Raw genomic sequence first — 21,730 nt, 5'->3', positions numbered from 1 at the left:
CCGCGGCCTCCCCGACGTGGGCCCGAGCCTGGGCCGCGGCCTCCCCGACGTGGGCCCGAGCCTGGGCCGGACAAGGCAGGATGTGAAAGGAGCCGAAGCCTGAGCTGTGCCTCTCTGAGCTCTGAGCTCTGTCGAGGCCCTGGTCTGGTCGTGGAAATGGGTCGTCGTTGGGGCAGGGCCCCGCCCATCCGTGTGTGAGTGTGAGGGTGAGTGTGCGTGCGCTTTGTGCGAGCGAGAGAATGGCTCTTGCAGTTCGTGTTTTTGTTATTATAAAGGTGACGTGCAGAGGCTAGCGTTAGGAAAGTCGGGTAAAGAGTACATTTCTTTTCGGACACTGTCATCTCTGATACTTCTTTTCTAGCCTTTTTGTGCTCGAGAATAGCACTCTACTACCACTTGAGCCACGGTGGCACTTCTAGCTTCTTCTGAGTAGTTTATTGGAGATAAGAGTTGGGGGGGGGGGCTGGGAAGGTGGCTCAGTGGTCGAGTGCTTGCCTAGCATGCATGAGGCCCTGGGTTTGATTCCTCTGCACCACATAAGCAAAAAAGCCGAAAGTAGTGTTGCAGCTCAAGTGCTAGCCTTGAGCTGAAGAGCTGAGGGACAGCACCCAGGCCCCAAGACCAGCGAAGAGTATCTGGGACTTTTGTTCTCCAGGTTGGCTTGACTTTGAATTACGATCCTCTGATCTCAGCCTTCTGAATAGCTAGGATCATAGGGGTGTGCCACCAGAGCCCTGTGTACATCAGAACCTTAAGTCCTGAAGGCCATATCTCATTACAGTGTAGACACTGGATCTTGAAAGAGGAATGAAAAAATTCTTGGTGATTATAGTGGCTGAGGCTTCCAAACAGCCATGGCACAGGAACAGAGAACAAACACATGTAACTGCCACTCTTGCATTTTCCAGGGGCTAGAGAAATTAGAACTGTGTCAAGTGTTCTTTATGGTTCAGTAGAAAAGATTGAGAATGACATAGAGAGTGGTGGTTTGAGTAGGGCACTGGTGGCTGACGTCATGTCTAATCCTAGCTACTCAGAAGGCTGAGCTCTGAGGATCGTGGTTTGAAGCCAGCCCTGGGCAGGAAAATTGTGAGACTCCCATCCTAATTAATCACCAGAAAACCAGAGGTGGAGCTGTGGTTCAAAAGTGGTAAGGCAGGGCTGGGAAGGTGGCTCAGTGGTAGAGCACTTGCCTTGCATGCATGAGGCCCTGGGTTCGATTCCAAAGCAGAAAAGCACATAAGCAGAAAAAAAAAGCCAGAAGTGGTGCTGTGGCTCAAGTGGTAGAGCGCTAGCATTGAGCTGAAGAGTTGAGGGACAGTGCCCAGGCCCAGAGTTCAAGCCCATAACCGGACCCCCCCAAAAAAGTGGTAAGGCAGTAGCCTTAAGCAGAAGGACTCAGGGACAGTGAGTGTCCAGCCTTTGAGTTCAAGTCCCAGGACCGACAAAAGAAAAAAAATGGTGTTTTGGAGTCACTGCTCCATGTTTGCTAAAGCATTTCATACCTCTCTGAAAAGGGGCTTGAGGTTTCTCAGGTTAAAAGCCTGCTATGATTTCACCTTTTAATTTTTTTGATGGTAGTATGGATTAGCCCAGGGCCTCACTTGTGACTTAAGTGCTATAACCTAATCCTCTTTTTTTTTTTTGGTCGGTCGTGGGGCTTGAGCTCTGGGTTTGGGCACTGTCCCTGCGCTCTTCAGCTCAAGGCGAGTGCTCTACCACTTGAGCCACAGCACCACTTCCAGTTTTCGAGTGGTTTATTGGAGATAAGAGTCTCATGGACTTTCCTGCCCGGGCTGGCTTTGAATGGTGATCCTCAGATCTCAGCCTCCTGAGTAGTTAAGACCACCGGTGCCTGGCGTGACCTGTTTGTAATATGTTCAACTATTTATTTTTGCTGGTACTGAGGCTTGAACTCTTAGCCTTTTTGCTCAAGGCTGGTGGCACTCTACCAATTGAACCATATCTTTACTTGGGGCTTTTTGTCAGTCAGTCAATTGGAGATAAGTTTTATAGGCTTTTCTACCTGGGCTGGCCTGGAACCTTGATCCTAAAATCTCAGTCTTTTGATTGTTTTATTTTAACTTCTTTAGATAAAAGTGATTATTAGAATATTTTTTTCTTTTGTCTTTTTGGGCTGTACTGGTGCCTGAACTCAGGGCCTACTACTTGAGTCCTGCCCCTAGAGTCCCAATTGTAAAGTCTTTTGTTGTCTTTTGAGAAAGCAAAGATGACTTGAAATGGTTCTCAGGGATTAAAGATGGCATTCTGTAAGAAGGAGTTCTGAAGAGCGATGATACTTTAGTGGAGGAAGGAGCTGCAAATGGCTAGGCCTAGGGTGATGTGTGTTACAGGGCTGTCACTACTCTGCTGCTGTGGTGCCATCCCCTCCCAATCATCACATAAAATGTAATTGTTATGTTTCAGCTCAAGTGGTAGAACACCATTTATTTAATTGCCGCTTCTGTACCCTATAAATGTATATGAATATTATGAAAACACAAACAAATGTCTTGCTTCATGATTTCTTGATATCTGAGATAGGTGTTTTGGGTGGTATGGCTATAGGCATTTCCTGCTATCTGTTGAGTTACTTGCACTATGTTTTGGGGAAACAAATCAAAGCATTTTGGTTGATTGTGTTTATTTCTCTAACCGGACTGTGAACTCACTGAAGTCAGGAACCATTCCTTTATTAAATTAGTTATAAGCCAGGTACCAGTGGCTCGTGTCTATAGTCTAGCTACTCAAGGGGCTGAGGTCTGGTAGTCAAGGTGTCCAAGTCAGCCCAGGCAAGAAAAGTCTGGGACACTGTAATCTACAGCTAACCAGCAAAAAGCTGGAAGTGGAGCCATGGTTCAAGTGGTAGAGCACTAGCCTTGAGCAAAAGACGCTCCTGAGTAGCACCCAGATGCTAAGTTCAAGCCTCAGGATGGCTTGAGCCATATTTTACAGACAGTTAAAAGTTCACAGTTTTCATATAGTTCTGTGAATTTGTGAAGCGTGCATTATGTCTTGAAACCACTGTTACAAATCAGGCTATAGACATAGCCCCATTCCTCAGGTTTCTCTTGCTTCTTTGTAGTGAGCCCTTCCCTATCTTCAGCCCTACTGCTTTCTCGCCTAACCTCCAGCCCTGTGTTTTTTCCTTTTCCAGAATGTTCTGTCAGTGAGTGATTCGTATGTGCGTGGTGTGCATTGGGTTGCCACTTGGCTTCTTGGGCTGGAATTCACCCGAGCTGTTGGGTGGTTCAGTAGCTCCTTTTCTTCAGTTGCTGAGTCTGTGCTCTGCTGTGAGCTCCACCATAGTCTATTTGTTCATCAGTTTCAGGTCAGTATTAATACTTTGACATATCTTTGTGGATTATTATTGATAAGTATATGTATATGTGTGTGTGTGTATTTTATTTGGTGGTACTGGAATTTGAATTCAGGGCCTCATAAACTGTTCTTCCAGCCCTTCTTTGCTTTAGTTATTTTTCAGGTAGGCTCTTGCCGAATGGTCTCTTGAATATACAACACCACGACCAGCTTATATGATGGAGATGAGGGTTGTCAACTTTTTTGTGAGAGTGTGTGTGTGTGCACACAACAGATGCACATGAGCATGCTGGAACTGGGATGTGAACTCAGGGCCTAGAGCTCTGGCTTCTTTTTTTCCACTCAAGGCTGGTACTCTACCACTTCAACGTTTTGTTGGTTAATTGGAGATAAGAGTCTCATGGACTTTCCTGCCTGGGATGGCTTTAAAGTGTGATCCTCAGATCTCAGCCTCCTGAGTAGCTAGAATATAGATGTGGGCCACTGGTGCCTGTCTTGAAAAACAAGTTATTATTACTTTTGTGCATTTCAGTTATAGTTTTGTATAGTTACCACCGAAGTGGTAACTATATTGACTTCTTCACAGAGGACTGTAGTCTCTTAATGGGAAAACTGTTCAGTTTTCTTTCCAGCTTGAGCCAACAGTTTTATCTCTTTCTTCTTCTCTGGTCTGCCCTTGGGGAGCAGCTTACACTTACACTGTTGGGCAGGTATTTGGCATCCAAGTCCTTGGTGAATTTTGGGAAGCACTTTCAGCTGCTTATAGAGAAGAGCCTTTTGATACTGCAGCAGACACAGTGGGGCCATTTACAGAGTGAATGAGGTTCTGTTGGGCTGGATGTCCTGTATAGTACCAAAATGCTTAGGCCTTTCTCAAATGGGGTTTACTATCTTCTTGACCTCCTGCTTCATGGCAGCCAGGGTTGGAGAGTTAGAATATCTTCCCTTAACATTCTTTCTAGTTGGCATGTTGAGTAGCTGGAGAGAAGAGGAAGGAAGGAAGTTGTAGGTAATAATTAATAGGCCTTCGTACATTGTCTGAGAAGAGTTAATAATAGGTGATCTTGTTTGAATCCATGTGAACATATACTCTATGACTCTTCAGTGCCTTTCAATGGTAATCATATTAGTGATAATTGTATCTGCCTTCCAGTAGGTTGACTTTAATTTTGATTTTCTAGGAGAACAAATACTTTGGATTAAAAAAGAGAGGTGACAATGCACCATGGAAATGGCCCTCAGCATGTCCAGCATCAGCTGCAGAGGTCTAGGTCCTCCACTGGCAGCGAAGAAGAGCAGCCAGCTCACCCAAACCTACCTCCATCCCCTGCAGCACCCTTCGCTCCATCTGCCAGCCCGTCTGCACCCCAGTCCCCTGGCTACCAGATCCAGCAGCTGATGAGCAGGAGCCCTGTGGCTGGGCAGAGTGTGAACATCACCCTGCAGAACGTCGGTCCCATCGTGGGAGGGAACCAGCAGATCACACTGGCCCCCCTTCCACTACCCAACCCTACCTCTCCAGGGTTCCAGTTCAGTGCACAGCAGAGGCGGTTTGAGCATGGCTCTCCATCCTACATTCAAGTTACTTCCCCTCTGTCCCAGCAGGTCCAGACGCAAAGCCCTACGCAGGCTAGCCCTGGGCCAGGACAGGCCTTGCAGAGTGTGCGAGCAGGTGCTCCAACCCCTGGGCTTGGCATTTGCAGCAATAGCCCCACTGGAGGCTTTGTGGATGCCAGTGTTCTTGTGAGGCAGATCAGCTTGAGCCCATCCAGCGGTGGGCACTTTGTGTTTCAGGAGGCACCAGGCCTCACCCAGATGGCTCAGGGAGCACAGGTTCAGCTCCAGCATGCAGGAGCTCCTGTCACAGTTCCAGAACGGCGACTATCCCAGCCTCATACACAGTCTGGAGGTACCATTCACCATCTGGGGCCCCAGAGCCCTGCAGCTGCAGGAGGGGCTGGTCTGCAGCCTCTGGCCAGCCCAAGTCATATCACCACGGCAAGCCTGCCACCTCAGATCAGCAGCCTCATCCAGGGCCAGTTGATCCAGCAGCAGCAGGTGCTCCAGGGGCAACCTCTGAGCAGACCTCTGAGCTTTGAGAGGACACCTGGTATGCTGCTCCCTGGGGTTGGGAGCACCTCAGCATTTGGTATGACGTCCCCACCACCACCAACCAGCCCGTCCAGGACTGCCATGCCCCCAGGCCTTTCTAGTCTGCCCCTCACATCTGCAGGGAGTGCAGGGGTGAAAAAGGCCCCCAAGAAGTTGGAGGAGATCCCTCCAGCCTCCCAGGAGCTGGCGCAGATGAGGAAGCAATGCCTGGACCACCACCACAAGGAGATGGAGGCGCTCCGAGAGGTCTTCCAAGAGTGTCTGATTGAGCTGTTCTTCCTGCAGCACCTTCAGGGCAACATGATGGACTTCCTAGCCTTCAAGAAGAAGCACTATGCTCCACTGCAAGCATACCTTAGGCAGAATGATTTGGACATTGAAGAAGAGGAGGAGGAGGAAGAGGAGGAGGAGGAAGAAAAATCTGAAGTTATCAATGATGAGGTAAGAAACAGCTTAGTAATCTATGGGGCCTATGTGACACTGGTTAGATATATACAACAAAGTAATGAGCTTGGGTTATTGCAAAGCCTTTGGTTCTATAAGGATCTGATGGAGGGGTAAAGTTCAGAAGAGTGCATTTCTTTATTCCTTCACGGAGAGGAAGCACCACTTCACTGTACCTGCATCAGGAGGAATGGGCAGGATGGTCCTGTGACTAGTAACACTTTCTTGGTGCTGGGTGTGGTCACCGAGACCCAGGACCTCTTGGGCAGAGAGCTCAGCCTTCATGGTCCATGTTTCTCCTTCTGTTTGGGTGTAGTCCTTGGCTGACACCCAGGACAGCCTACAAGATTTGGGTAGAGGAGTGAAACTTGTTGCCTCTTGCCTGGTTTCCAGGTTTCATCTTGTGTAAGTCTGTACATAAAAATATCCACCAATGTGGCTTTTTAAAGGGGGTTTAAATGATCAGCCATAAATTATAAGTTACTACATGTGTTTGTATGTATCTTTATAATTAAAGTACAGGTATTGTGTCAAAAAACAAAATACCAAAAACAACACTGAATTTTTTCCCCAATTTTTAGATGTAGTTTTAGATTTGAGATCATGTGTTAAACTCACACTTTGCAGACCTATATTGAATGAGATAGAATCTTTTGTAGACAGTTAATTTTTGGGTACCTAGAATGGGGCCCAGTAAATCCTACACCATTGTGGCTGCTAAGGATCTCGGATCTGTGCTTCCTGAGTACCAGGGCGATAGTGTGCTGTATTGTGATGCACTGTATTTTGTGCCTTTGTGTTGTGTAGTGTATACTGTTGGTGGAGCTTATTTTGTTCTATGATACAAAATATTTTAAACCTTTGTCAGCCCTTCAGCAAAAATACCAGCTTTTGGTGAGCAAAAGCTTGTCTCTTTGCTCCTCACTGACATCTATGGATGTATTTGTGTGGCTTTGCCATCTGTGTTTTCTTTTTTTCAGAAGATCTTATGTTTTTCAGAAGGTCTGTATGATTATTTCAAGGACCTTACCTACTAGTGCTATAAAACAGTGAAATTTAGTTTTCTTTATGTTTGTATACTGATGTTGCCTGTAAGCTCAGTCACCTTATATGTATTTGTGATGAAGCAAATCTCCCCAAGTGTCTGCTGAAGTAGACCTTTGCTCTGTGACCCCCACATAGTACATACACAATGTAGTATTGTGGTGCAGATGGCCCAAGGAACTATAAGCTGCTGTAACTTGAGTCTGTCTGCTATTCCCACCTTAAAACCTGAGGTTGCAGAATCTAGGGTGCTGCCTGTGACCAAACAGAAGCCCCTGAACACTGGCATTTGTTAGGTTTTATGCAATGAAGATGTCAGTTCAGAGTGCAGAAATAATCCATTCTAAACACCCAAGTTAGCGAACTGTCAGCAATGAAATTCTAACAAAATTTTGAGCAGTTTTAAAAATTATGTTGCCTTTTTTTCTCAAAATATTTCTCTCAGGTAAAGGTTGTGACAGGCAAGGATGGGCAGACTGGGACTCCCGTTGCTATAGCAACCCAGCTTCCGCCAAATGTTTCTGCTGCTTTTTCATCTCAGCAGCAACCATTTCAGGTACTTTTTGATGGTTCTAAATTGTAGTCTCATCCCAAACGTTCCTTCATCCAGATATTTTAACCTTCGATTTACTATTCGCTCTTCAGCATTTTTTTTTTCCAGAGCCCATTCCTTGTTTTTAAAAAGTAAAAAGTCTTCCTGCATATATAGTTATGAAATTAAATTGCATGAGTGAATGACAACACAGACTTTATTACTGCATTGTTTTTTTGTGTGTGTGTACCTGCAATGTGGTAGTAGCTTTTAGTGTGCATGACATCTAATATTTAAAGTCCTCTTTATTGTATGCTCAGGATTCTTTGTGTGTTGTGTTTTAATGTTTGTTCTTTTTTTTTTTTCTCTTGTGTCTTTCACTTGTATTTTGAGAACAGTGCAAAACAGAACAAGGAAAAAAAAAGACTTAAGCAGATGATAATTTGGTGTTTTTTAGCTGGAGGAAATACTGATGTGAATACCTCCTGAGATCATCAGGACTGCAGGCTGCTAAGGGAAGGAAATGAGAATGCCAAGATTTTAAAACACATTCCAAAGTCTAGGAGCTTTGAACTAGATTGTGTTGAGTTCTGAAAGCATCTTCATCTTTGATATTTTTGGTTGTAATTTTTTTTGGATGTAATTTCAAGCACATAAAAATTGTAATCATATGAAACTTTTTTCTTATGCCCTTTTCCTAAATTTACCAGTTTCTGTTTTTTTTGTCCCATTTGCATTATCTTCATTCTTTCATCCAAGTGTATAACATCATATTATACTCCTTTAAGTAGTTCAACACTAGTAGATAAGGATGTTCTTTTACCTAGCCACAGTACAATAACTAAAATCAGGAAACTTAAATAATCCAATACTCTTCTATGATGGGCTAGAGATTTCATCTCTTGTCCTGAAGGTGTCCTTTATGTTTTTTTTCCCCAACCCAGTATCTCCCATAGGGCTTCGTTACTGTGTCCCTCTACCCTTCTTTAATCTGGGCCAGTTTTCCAGTTTGTAACCTTGATGGTTTTGAGGAGTACAAGTCAGTTATTTTGTAGAATGTCCTGTGATGCAAGATTGTCTGATGTTTCCTTATGTCACATTCGGGTCATGTGTTTTTTAGAGAAATGCTATAGCAGTTACTGTGTCCTATGAGTAGGGCTGTTAGTTTTGAGCACTGATTAATTATGGTGGTATCTACCAGCATCCTTTAGTGAACAGTTAATCCTTTTTTCCTTTTATAATAATGAAAAACTGGGAAAGGTACTTTGAGATTATGTAAATATCTTATGTCTCATTAAACATTTACTCACTAATTCTAGCATCAGTTGATGAGTTGTGTCTGAGTCAGTTATTCTGTAAAGATTCCTAAGTAGATTTTCTGCCGCCATCATTCTTTCTGCATCTGCCTACCTACCTAATTATTCTGTGCTGGAAGTAGGCCTTGATAGATTTTTTGACACTTGAGCCATTCCTCCACATCTGGCTTTTTGCTGGTTAATTGGAGATAAGAGTTTTGAGTTTGCTTGGGCTTGCTTTGAACCAGGATTCTCAGATCTCAGTCTCCTGAGTAGTTACATTTTATAGTTGTGAGCCTCCAGTGCCTGGCACCTTCAGTATTTACTCATTGATATCTTCTGTCAGGAGAGACTTTCCTCTTCCTCAATTGTGACATTCAGTTATATATAGTAAACTCATCTTAATCTGTAGTTTATAAAATGTCGCGCTCAGTATTGTTTGTTTAAGTTTTTATTTGGAGAAATTCACTTTAGGTTCACTGGTTCACTTATATTTTCTATGAGTTTTGACAAATGTGTGGAGTTGTGTAGCTCTGCCATAGTCAAGAAGCAGAATTGATTATGTTAATCCTAAACTGTACCTTTACTTGCCCCTTTGTATTAAGACCTCCTCCTCCCTTGTTCCATGCTCTCCAGGACAGTATTATGTCTTGTCCAGATGAGGCATAGATGGAATCATACACAGCGGTCTTTGCTGTCCAGCCTTTACACTCAGCATAATTCATTTGCCCATTTGTTCTTGTTAGAAATGGCATTCCCCTTATATAAATGTACCAAGTTTATCCTTTCACCCCTTGAAGCATAGTTGGATTATTTTCATTTTAGGGATTCCTGAATAAACTTGCTATAATTGTTTACTTACAGATTTTTAAATTATTTTTGTGTGTATGAACGTGGACATTCATTTGAGTAAATTGAAGTCAGGTTGTTGGGTTGTCTGTTAATTTTAAGTACATAGTAATCTTTATGTGTATCTCTAAGACTGAGGTTGGATGATTTTTCCTTTGTTCTTCAGTTGTTTTGTATGTCTTCGTTGGTGACATCTGTTTATATCTTACCCATTTTTTTCATTGAATTGTTTCGTTCATGGTTACATTTGACAATTTATAGGATAGCAGGTTTTTTGCTTTATATATATATGAGACTGGGTTTTGAACTTAGCGTTCTTAGTAGGCATGCACTGTTTACCACCTGAGCCATGCCTCCAAACTGGATATCAAGTTTTTTTTGTTAGATATGCTTTTTTTTTTGGTCAGTCGTGTAGCCTGAACTCTGGGCCAGGGCGCTGTCTCTGAGCTCTTCAGCTCAAGGCTAGCACTCTTACCACTTGAGCCACAGCGCCATGTCCTGTTTTCTGGTAGTTAATTGGAGATAAGAGTCTCACTGACTTTTCTGCCCGGGCTGGCTTTGAATCTCCATCCTCAGAGCTCAGTCTCCTGAGTAGCAAGGATTACAGGCATGAGACATTGGTGCCGGACTTGGTGTGCTTTTTATAGTTTCTTTTTGTGTGTGTGCCAGTCCGAGGGCTTGAACTCAGGGATTGGGTGCTGTTTTGTAGCAGTTTTGCTCAAGGCTAATGCTTTACCACTTGAGCCACAGCCTCTACTTTGGGCTTTTTGGTGGTTAAAGAAATAAGGGGGGCTGGGAAGGTGGCTCACTGGTAGAGCGCTTGTGCATGCCTGAGGCCCTGGGTTTGATTCCTCAGCACCACATAAGCAAAAAGAAAAAAGCCGGAAGTGGCACTGTGGCTCAAGTGTTAGAGCGCTAGCCTTGAGCTGAAGAACTGAGGGGCAGAGCCCAGGCCCAGAGTTCAGCCCCATGACCTGATCCCCCCACCCAAAAAAAAAAAAGAAAGAAGGGTCTAACTAATAAAGTATTCTCTAAATAATGGGGAAAAAAAAAGAAATAAGGGTCTCATAGCTAGGATTATCGGTGTGAGCCACCAGCCCTTTGTTTTTTTTCTTAGTCTTTATCATTTCCTTTCTTTTTTTAACATTTGTCTTTTGCAGAGCAAATTTTTAGGGGTGTGTGTGTGTGGGGGGGGGAGTGTCATGGGTTTGAACTCGGAGCCTGAGCACTGTCCCTGAGCTTCTTTTTGCTTAAGGCTAGACTTTATCACTTGAACCATAGTGTCACTTCAGTGTTTTCTGTGTATGTGGTACTGAGGAATTGAACCCTCAGCTTCATGCATGCTAGGCAAGCACTCTATCACTAAGCTACATTCCTATTCTTTTTTTGTTGTTGTTGTTGGTCGTGGGGCTTGAACTCTGGGCTTGGGCACTATCCCTGCCCAAGGCAGGGTGCTATTCAGCTCAAGGTGAGCGCTCTACCGCTCCAGCCTCAGCGCCACTTCCAGTTTTCTAGTGGTTTATTGGAGATAAGAGTTTCAGGACTTTCCTGCTCGGGCTGGCTTTGAACCGTGATCTTCAGATCTCAACCTCCTGAGTAGCTAGGATTACAGGCGTGAACCACCAGCGCCAGGCTCATTCCTACTCTTTTTTTTTTTTTTTTGGGTCCAGTGGTGGGGCCTGAACTCTGGGCCTGGGCGCTGTCGCTGTACTCTTCAGCTCAAGGTGACGCTCTACTGCTCTACCACTTGAGCCACAGCACCACTTCCAGCTTTTTTCTTTTTGCTTATGTGGTGCTGAGGAATCGAACCCAGGGCCTCAGGCATGCACAAGCGCTCTACCACTGAGCCACCTTCCCAGCCCCATCATTCCTACTCTTTTTATTGCCGATTGTGGGGCTTGAACCCAGGGCCTGGGCTCTGTCCTTGAGCCTCTCTGTGCTCAAGGCGAGCACTCTGCCACTTGAGCTACAACATCACTTTCAGTTTTCTGGTAGTTAACTGGAGATGAGTCTCATGGACTTTTCTGCCTGGGCTGGCTTTGAACCGTGATCCTCATATCTCAATCTCCTGAGTAGCTAGGATGGCATGATTTCGCTTTTGATGAAGTTTAATCATCAACTATTGGTTTAAGTTTAAAAAAATTATCTTAGCAGGGCTTGGTGGCTCACACCTATAATCCTAACTACTCAAGAGGTTGAGATCTGAGGATCACTGTTCAAAGCCAGCCTGGGCAGGAAAGTCTGTGAGACTTATGTCCAATAAACCACCAGAAAACTGGAAGTGGCTTTGTGGCTCAAGTAGTAGAGCAGTAAAGCGTCACCTTGAGCTGAAGAGTGCAGGGACAGCACCCAGGCCCAGAGTTCAAACCCTATAACTGACCAAAAAAAAAAAAATTATCGGGGCTGGGAAGGTGGCTCAGTGGTAGAGTGCTTGCCTTGCATGCCTGAGGCCCTGGGTTCGAGTCCTCAGTACCACATAAGCAAAAAGAAACCAGAAGTGGCACTGTGGCTTAAGTGGTAGAGCACTAGCCTTGAGCTGAAGAGCTGAGGGACAGCGCCCAGCTGTCCCTCAAAAAAAAAAAAAAAAGAATTTTATTCGGGGCTGGGAAGGTGGCTCAGTGGTTGAGCACTTGCCTTGCATGCTCAAGGCCCTGGGTTCGATTCCTCAGCACCACATAAGAAAAAAGCTGGAAGTGGCACTGTGGCTCAAGTGGTAGAGTGCTAGCCTTGAGATGAAGAGCTGAGGGACAGCGCCCAGGCCCAGAGTTCAAGCCCCATAACTGACAAAATAAAAAAAAAGACTTATCTTCAAGGGGCTGGGAAGGTGGCTCAGTGGTAGAGCGCTTGCCTTGCATGCATGAGGCCCTGGGTTTGATTCCTCAGCACCACATAAGCAAAAAAGAAAAAAGCCGGAAGTGGCGCTATGGCTCAAGTGGTAGAGTGCTAGCCTTGAGATGAAAAGCTGAGGGACAGCGCCCAGGGCCAGAGTTCAGGCCCCATGACCAGACCCCCCAAAAAAAAAATTATCTTTAGTTGGACAAAAGGGTTTCAATTCAACTTATCAGCTGATGAGTACAGTGTATCTTGATCAGTTATCGTTTTCCTCCTGCTTCCCAATTCCACCCATTCCCCCATCTTATCCAAAATTTCCCTTTTCACATATATGCATTGAATATTATGACTACATTTGCCTACTTTTCTTCTGCCTCCCCTCTCCTTTCCTCACTCTACTCTGACAACACATGTTTCAGCTTTAACCTTTTTCTTTCTTTTTTAATGGATTGAGTTTCTGGTATTGTATCTGAGAACTATTTGCTCAGTCTATGATCATAAAGATTTTCTTCTGTTTGCTAGTTATACAGTTAAGTCTGTGCAGTGTGACAGACATAAAGAGAGGTTCAGTATTTTGCATACTGTACCAAGTATCAGGCCTTAGACTCCTAGCTGAGTGTGGTGTTGGATGCCTATGAGGCTGAAGCAGGAAGGTTTCAAGTTTAAGGCAAGCCTGGATTACATAGAAAGTCACTTTTTGTAGTTGTTGTTTTTTGTCGGTCGTGGGGCTTGAACTCTGGGCTTGGGTGCTGTTCCTGCGCTCTTCAGCTCAAGACTAGCGCTCTACCACTTGAGCCACAGCCCCACTTCTGGTTTTCTGGTGGCTAATTGGAGATAAGAGTCTTAGGGACTTTCCTGCTGACTTTCCTACCCGGGCTAGCTTTGAACCGTGATCCTCAGATCTCATCCTCAGATCTCAGCCTCCTGAGTAGCTAGGATTACAGGTGTGAGCTACCAGTGCCTGGCTTAAGAAGTTGTTTTAAAAAGGAAATAATCTTTCTAATCTGTCAACTCAGTGAAGAGTCATGTTGATCCTGTTTGTGCTAGACAGCTTCCATGCTAGGTAAGCACTCTACCACTAAGCCACATTTCCAGCCCTTCCGTGCTGAACTCTTACTTTCTATTGGTCTGAGTGATTTTGTAGTCTACCTTTTGCCAGTACAGCACTGTCCTGCCTGCTGTTTGTTCTTTTTTTTAAACTTGTTTTTGGTTATTCCCCTTCCCCCCTTTTTTTATGAGGTACTGAGAAATGGAACCCAGGACTTCATTCATGCTAGACTCTACCACTAAGCCACATTCTGAAGTTTTATTGGAATTGAATTGCATCTGCTGACCAGTTTTGGGAGAAGACAGTGTCATGACAATATCAAATCTTCCAGTTCTTGAATATGGTGGACCTCTCCACTTATTTAGGTCTTTGATTTCTTTCATAATTTTCAGCATGTCAGTGTTATATATGTAATTTGTTAGTTTTTTTGTACAGTTACAAAGTCAATTTCCAGCTGTTCATTGCAAGCATGTAGAACAACAGTTGGTTGTATAGGGGCTTGAGTTCCCTGGCCCTGTATTCTTTTTCTTTTTTCTTTTTGCCATTCCTTGGGCTTGAACTCAGGGCCTTGGCACTGTCCCTGAGCATCTCTCTGTGCTCAAGGCTAGTGCTCTACCACTTTGAGCCACAGCACCACTTCCACTATTCTGATGGTTTATAGTGGGGGAGGGGAGTTAGGATGGGAAGGGGGATAGTAGGGGAAAAACAAAGGAGGATAGGAAAGTCTTACTCATGTAAATGTAGCCCCTCTGTACAGTATCTTTACAATAAAAAATAAGTCTCATGGACTTTTTTGCATGGGCTGGCTTTGAACCACAATCCTCAGAACTGTTGTTTAGCTGGGATTACAGGCATGGCCCACCAGCACCCACTCAAACCTATATTCTTAAGCCTATAAAACTCCTGTATTAATTTTAGAGTCTCTTTTATAAATCTCATGGGATTTCATGCACAGAGACTGATGTCTGTAAATAGAGCAAGACTAACTTTTTTCTTTGAAATTGTTGTGACTTTTATTCCTTTTGTGGGAGGCAGTACTGGAGTTTGGGTCCGCTTTGTGGTTGCTAGGTAATTCTTCCCCAGCTGTTTTTACTTTTTTTTTTTTTTCAAATAGTCTAGTGCATTTATGCCTGGGCTGGCTAGGACTATGCTCCTGTTTATGCTTCCTGCATAGCTAGGGTAACAGGCACATGCTACTGCACCTTGTCTTTTTATTGGTTGACGTGGGAATCTGTCTAACTTTTTTGTTCAGGGAGATAGGCCTTGAATCAGAATCTAATCTCTGCCTTCCAAATAGGGTTATAGCTATTTCTTCATGCTTTGCTGCACTGTTCAGGACTTCAGTGTGATATTGCCTTATAGGAGTGGGAACATTTTTCACCAGGATATAGAAGAAGGGAACAATGTTCTTAGCAGGCTGAGGAAATTCCTTTATTTCTTTATCATCAGTGGCTGTTGAATTTCATTAAATTCTGTTTTTTTTTTTTTTTTTTTGGAGGAGGTAGTACTTGAGTTTTGAACTTGGTGTCTTATGCTTGCTAGACAGGTGCTCTATTACTTGAACCATGTATAACATTTGGTGAAAGAAGACTGCCACATGATTCAGAGAGAAAAGAGTTTATTGAGGGTAGAGAGCAAACTGCCAGCCTGTACAAGATGAAGCATGCTGAGAGAGAAAGGGCACTGGTTTTAGGAGTAAAGAGGCAGATGTCATCTGGTCTGTGAGAAGGCAGCAGTAATGGTTCCTTGATGGTGAATATGTTTGTGTCTTTAGATAAAATCTGAAAGAAGTCTGACAAGGCAGGGGCTAAACAATAATTGGATGATTTGGCTAGTCCTTATCTCCTGCGTTCCAGGCTGTCCTGGAGTTGGATAAGGTCCCTAGCTACTTCTGATTGATGAACATTTGGATACTGGGTAGGGAGAACATAGTAGGCTGGGTGCCGGTGGCTCACGCCTATAATCCTAGCTACTCAGGAGGCTGAGATCTGAGGATCACGGTTCAAAGCCAGCCTGGGCAAGAAAGTCCGTGAGACTCATCTTCAATAAACCACTTAGAAAACTGGAAATGGTGCTGTGGCTCAAGTGGTAGAGCACTTGCCTTAAGCTGAAGAGCTGAGGGACAGAACCCAGGCCCTGAACTCAAGCCCCAGGACTGGCGGGGGATGGGGGGTGCGAGAATAAGCAGTCAGAATCTGGGGCTAGGTTGGAGTGGTTAAGGGTCCAATGGGAGGCTTGAACACTTTCTGTGCCTGGATTATACAATATGGATGGCACCTAGGAAGGTACCAAGGCAAACAGCCCTGAGCCAAAGACTCAGTATAAATTCCTGTCCATTTACAAGAAAGACAGGTATGAACATTAGTTAGGCATGCTTATTAACTTTTCTTTTGATCTTGCTCTAGTTAATTTTGAAAGGGCTAGGGCACAGTGACTCTGTTTAGGATGTGAGACCAACCCCTTTTACTCCTCTCTATGATACCTCCATGCTAAGACTAGCTTTGTCTTTGTTGGCATCTCTTGTCAGTTTATGGGGCTTGAGCTCAGGGCCTGGGCGCTGTCCCTGAGCTCTTTTGCTCAAGGCTAGCACTCTACCACAGTACTACTTCTGAGCATTATGCTAGTTAGAGATAAGTCTATACCTGCACTGGCTTAGAAACACGATCCTCAGATCATATAAATCTTTGTCCCTTTACTTCCAATTAAAGTAACAAGGAGATCAATAGAAACAGTTTTTAAGTAGGGCTCACTTGGAACTAGTAGAGAATTGACCAATAAATACTCACAAGAATTATTTATTTCTCTCTGGGTTTGACTAAGTGCCACAGAGGACAAAATCTGCCATGAAAAAACTCAATTTGGAACAGCAACTGATTAATTCAGTTTAGCACTTTAGATTGAAACCATTGTAAACCTTACAGTAGACAGCAAAAAATAGCATTCAAGTTAAAGGTGTTCATTTGAAAGACCATAATGAACAAATATATATGTGAACTTAGGTAGCCTTAGTTTCCCCTTTCTCCACTTGGAAACAAATATTTAAGACAATTCTTACTGCCCAGATTCTATTGTTTCCAAAGGAAGCCATTTTTAATTCCCTTTCCAAAGCCTTTCTTTACTAACTTCTCCATTTTTTTTTTTTACACTCCCTTTGCTTTAATTTGCATTTTAAAAATAACCTGTGGAAAGCCTTTTAACTAAAGTTCCTCTTTATGCAAGATAATAATCCTTTGGAACATTTGGTAATACCCAAATCTGATTACCTTCTTTGTAGGTGGAGTTTAACATCACTCATTTTTAACCTTGGTTGCTGGTCATGAGCAGCACAGATACACAATTGAAATAAAAAACAAAATAATTTTAGGAAATAATACTCAAGATATCAGTATTCAAGACCAAAGTACTTTAGTGTGGTAGAAAAGACTTTTTTTTGGGGATTGGGAAGGTGGCTCAGTGGTAGAGTGCTTGCCTTGCATGCATGAGGCCCTGGGTTTGATTCCTCAGCACCACATAAGCAGAAAAAGCTGGAAGTGGCGCTGTGGCTTAAATTGTAGAGCGCTAGCCTTGAGCTGAAAAGCTCAGGGACAGCTCCCAGGCTCAGAGTTCAGGCCCCACGACCAACAAAACTGTCATCACACCATGATGACAGTTTTTAATGTATTAAAACGAGGTTGTTTTGAACATGTGCACAAAAGTTTTAAAGTATGCTTAGGTTTAAAGAAAAAAGAAAATTGGCTGTTAAGTTTTCTGGAATTCCAGTGGCAAAAAGACATTTTTGGCCACTGCATGATAGAAAAACAGGCAACACCAAACAAAATACAAAACAAAACTCAAGAAACAAACTTTTGCCAACAACAGATTTTTTTTTAAACAGATAACCAAGGTCTGCATAACCTAGAACAGAATATGTGTAGATATCTTTGTTAGCAAAGCACATTAGATGAGCGGGCCTCAGTTTCCAGGACCTGAGTAGCAGGTGGTGACATTAGCATACAAATTCATCACAGACCACTTCCTGGATGGGTGGTGGAAAGGTGGGTATCTTGTGACATATCTTGTGGTCAAGATGGTGAATTTCTTGATGAGTGATGATGGTAAGAAAACTTGGTGGAGCTTTATTGGGTAGGAAAAGCAAGCAAGCAAACAAGCAACAAAAGCCAACAGACAGACAAGCAGAAAGGAAGGGGCACACTAACAGAGTGTCGCTGCCCTTGAGGAGATACAGAGGCAGACTGAGCTGCTATCAGAAAAGGTAAATTGTCTTTATAGAGGAAATGTCTGGGAGGCACAGAATTGAAAGTCAACAGAGGGAGTTTGCTTAGAGGGACAGAGGACAGAGAAGGATGAGCAAGGAGAACAGAGAAAACCTGAACGTATGGAGATTCTGACCATTTACCATTGCCTTGGCAGAAACTGTCCAAATTTTGCAATATTGTGCAGTCACAAGTGCTATATTCAGGTCAGTGATTGTAATTATTCAGTTGTTACTAAGGCCAGATTTTTAAGTGGGGAAGTATCTTTTGGTTTTAGATCAGGTTTCAAGCCCAGAACAGCTAGGCTTTGAGAAGGAACTTAAGAGGGGGTTCCCCAGGACCCAGCCTGCATTGCACACTCCAGGGTACAAGCCAAAAGTTTGGGCCATGAAGACTGATTTCTTAGCCTATAAGGCATTTTGACTTCAGTAGGAGAATAAAGAAGGAAGAAGACATCCCAAGGGAGTGTCTTGGCTTGGGAGAGATTGATGGGACCCTAGGAGTCTGATGAGTTTAAAGAGGTTACTGATGGAAGGTGTCCCTGTCCACCTGAGTCTCTTTTTTTTTGTTTTAATTTTTTTTGGGGGGTCCGGTCGTGGGGCCTGAACTCTGGGCCTAGGCACTGCCCCTCAGCTCTTCAGCTCAAGGCTAGCACTCTACTGCTTGAGCCACCTTCCCAGCCCCCTGTGTCTCTTTTAGATTGAGAGTCAGATTCCCCATTCAAGTGACCAGCCAAGGAGATGTAGGAGCCCTTTGGCATGGCACCACATTGAAAAAACAGCGGCTGAACAACAGTGCCGCAGATGAGTCACTCGCCAGACATAGGGAGGAGATGGCGTGGTGGGTGCATAGGCAGCCGTGGCAAAGGTGAGATGTCTGAGGTGGAGCTTCTTTGGCTTTCGGCAGTTTGGGTCCGAGGAAGGGTGGTCAGGAGGCGATTGAAGAGGGGATCCAGCGAGCAACTCCTGATGCGGTCCCCTCCCAAGTTTAGATACCAGATGAAAGGTTTGGCCAAAGGGGCCTGCCACGTGGTTCAGGCAGAAAAAGAGTTTATATGAGGGGGAGGGGGCAGAGGGAGGAGGGAGGAGCAAACTGCCAGCCACAGGAAATGCTGTGTGGAGAGGGAAGGGGAAAAAAGAAAAGAAAAGACTTATGGTTGAATGGTACTATATAGGGAAAAGTGGGAGGTGTGAACCCAGCAGATACGGAAGTGATCTCAGAGTCTGTCTGTAAGAGGCGTGACCGGGGAGGTTCAGGAAGTGACCTCAGAGCCTGGGATTCTTCTCTGACTCACAGTCAGGTGATTACTCATTTCAGGCAGGTGATTTCTGGTAAGGCTAAGTACTCTCTTTGAATGCCTAGCCCTCAAATGCAGTTTCTGTGTCTGTTGGTATCATTTGCAATTTGACTTTGTGTGTCTGTAAAAATGATGAATTGCCTTATATTGAGGTGTACTTTATAAACAGGGAATGCACTGGCCTTTATTATAGTGTCAAGTTTTGACAACTGCCCAGTAACCCACATGGTGACATGTTGTCTACTTTTCTCACTCTGAAACTTCCCCATGGCTCCTTGCTAGGCAGCTGCTGCCTAGTCCCTCTCTATGGCTCTTTCCCATGGTGCTCTCATTTATATCTGTACTCAGGTTATCTGTAAGCTGCTCTAGTGTACTTGTGACATGTCCATGTTACTTTATGACTCAAAACATTTAAGATTCTCCACCCATTTTCCCTCCTCCTCTCCTTTTTTTTCCTTTTATTTATTTGACAGAATTTTACTATGTAGCCCAATCTGGTCTCAAACTTGAAAATCCTCTTGCTTCTGCCTCCCCAGTTCTGGGATTACAGGTGTTTACCACCAATCTTGGCTTAAGATTCAGTCTGTATTTCTAGTTACTTGGAAGGCAGACATTAGAAGATTGCAATTGGAGGCCAGTTTGGGCAAAAAAGTCTGAGGGCTGGGAAGGTGTCTCGATGGTAGAGTGCTTGCTTAGCATGCATGAAGCCCTAGGTTTGATTTCTCAGTACCACATACACAGAAAAAGCCAGAAGTGGTGCTATGGCTCAAGTGGCAGAGTGTTAGTCTTGAGCAAAAGAAGCTCAGAGACAATGTCCAGGCCCTGAGTTCAAGCTCCAGGACTGGCAAAAAAAAAAAAGGTTTCTGAGACTCTGTCTCAATAAGCATGGCATGGTGGTGCATGCCTGTACAGGTGCCAGCTACATTGGAGACTTTAGGAAGGTCTATAGCACAAAATGTGTGACTCTACCTTAAAAATTTGCTAAATTAACGGGCTGGAGGTGTGAACTCAGTTCACCTGCCTAACAAGTATAAATCTGAGTTCAGATCCCCAGTACTTCCTTTTTAAAAAAAAAAGGAGGGGCTGGGAAGGTGGCTCAGTGGTAGAGCAATTATCTTGCATGCATGAGGCCCTGGGTTTGATTCCTCAGCACCACATAAGCAAAAAGAAAAAATCTGGAAGTGGTGCTGTGGCTCAAGTGGTAGAGCGCTAGCCTTGAGCTGAAGAGCTGAGGGACAGCACCCAGACCCAGAGTTTAGGCCCCATGACCGGACCACCCCCCCCACCCCCCCCAAAAAAAGGAGATTTGTCTATGTTTCTTTTTTCTTTTCTTTTTTTCTTTTTTCTTTTGCCAGTCGTGGGGCCTGAATTCTGGGCCTGGGTGCTGTCCCTCAGCTCTTCAGCTCAAGGCTAGCGCTCTACCACTTGAGCCATCTTCCCAGCCCTTGTCTGTTTCTTTAATCAGACAGCCCCATAATCAGCTATTTTCCCAAGGATCCTGATTCCTTTTTGTAAAGAATATCAATCTGAATAATCTGATTCTGCTATTTTTACTCTAATTTAGAGTTTGAAGATAAATCTTTTTCTTACCCGGTCTGGCTTTGAACCGTGATCCTCAGATCTCAGCCTCCTGAGTAGCTAGGATTAAAGGTGAGAGCTCCTGGCTGAAGATAAATCTTTTTTTTTTTTGGGGGTCCGGTTGTGGGGCCTGAACTCTGGGCCTGGGCTCTGCCCCTCAACTCTCCAGCTCAAGGCTAGCGTTCTACCACTTGAGCCACAGTGCCACTTCCAGCTTTTTTCTTTTTGCTTATGTGGTGCTAAGGAATCGAACCCAGGGCCTCAGGCATGCAAGGCAAGCGCTCTACCACTGAGCCACCTTCCCAGCCCCTTGAAGATAATTCTTTTTTTTTTTTTTTTTTGTCGGTTGTGGGGCTTGAACTCTGGGTCTGGGCGCTGTCCCTCAGCTCTTCAGCTCAAGGCGAGTGCTCTACCACTTGAGCTACAGCGCCACTTCCGGTTTTCTGGTGGTTTATTGGAGATAGGAGTCTCATGGTCTCTCCTGCCCGGTCTGGCTTTGAACCGTGATCCTCAGATCTCAGCCTCCTGAGTAGCTAGGATTACAGGCGTGAGCCACCAGCGCCCGGCGAAGATAAATCTTAAGGTGGAGACTTGGCAGCTCTGTCTTGAGGTGCTCTTGTATTTATGCACTAGAACAAATGTAGTGATGTCCCTGGGTCACTGCGTGTTGGTGTTCTAAAGTGCAAAGAAGAAAACATGTTGGCAGCAGAGCTTGACCAGTGGCTTGTATATCTTCATATAGCAGACTCATCTGAGTAATCATTGAAATAAATGAAACCTTGGCCATTGCAAACATATGTATAGCTCTGTATTGGCAGCATAGTTTGAAGGACAGAGTTAGAGAAGAGCACTAGGATTATAAGTGTGAGCCATTGGTATCCAGCTCCTTTATTTTTATTTATTTTGCTGCCAGGCCTGTGGCTTGAACTCAGGGACTGGCACTGTCTCCCTGAGCTTCTTTTGCTCAAGGCTAATGCTCTACCATTTGAGCCACAGCTCTACTTCCAGCTTTTTTGGTAGTTTATAGGAGATGAGTGTCTTGTGGATTTTCCTACCTGGGCTGGCTTTAAACTGTGGCCCTCAGATCTCATTCTGCTGAGTAGCTAGGATGACAATTGTGAGCCA

General features: G+C 44.3%; 1 protein-coding gene across 7 annotated transcripts in view; it reads left to right on the top strand.

Annotated features, from left to right (window-relative positions):
• Ep400 (E1A binding protein p400) overlaps window positions 1-21,730 on the top strand; it is a 110,910-nt gene that overhangs the window by 555 nt on the left and 88,625 nt on the right. For 6 of the 7 annotated variants that reach the window (XM_042672549.1, XM_042672548.1, XM_042672551.1 and 3 more), the window contains exons 2-3: window positions 3,158-3,331; window positions 4,503-5,874. In XM_042672549.1, coding sequence (XP_042528483.1) covers window positions 4,540-5,874 — 1,335 coding nt within the window. In that variant the 5' untranslated portion in view covers window positions 3,158-3,331; window positions 4,503-4,539. Of the gene's footprint in view, window positions 1-3,157; window positions 3,332-4,502; window positions 5,875-7,366; window positions 7,478-21,730 lie in introns of all 7 variants that reach the window. The other variant, XM_042672546.1, reaches the window with a different exon arrangement.

Source organism: Dipodomys spectabilis, unplaced genomic scaffold (assembly GCF_019054845.1).
Source record: "Dipodomys spectabilis isolate Male_0828 unplaced genomic scaffold, ASM1905484v1 ptg000725l, whole genome shotgun sequence".
NCBI classification, from domain to species: Eukaryota; Metazoa; Chordata; class Mammalia; order Rodentia; family Heteromyidae; genus Dipodomys; species Dipodomys spectabilis.
The sequence above is the reverse complement of the archived record's forward strand: the minus strand, read 5'-3'. Positions and strand labels throughout refer to the sequence as shown.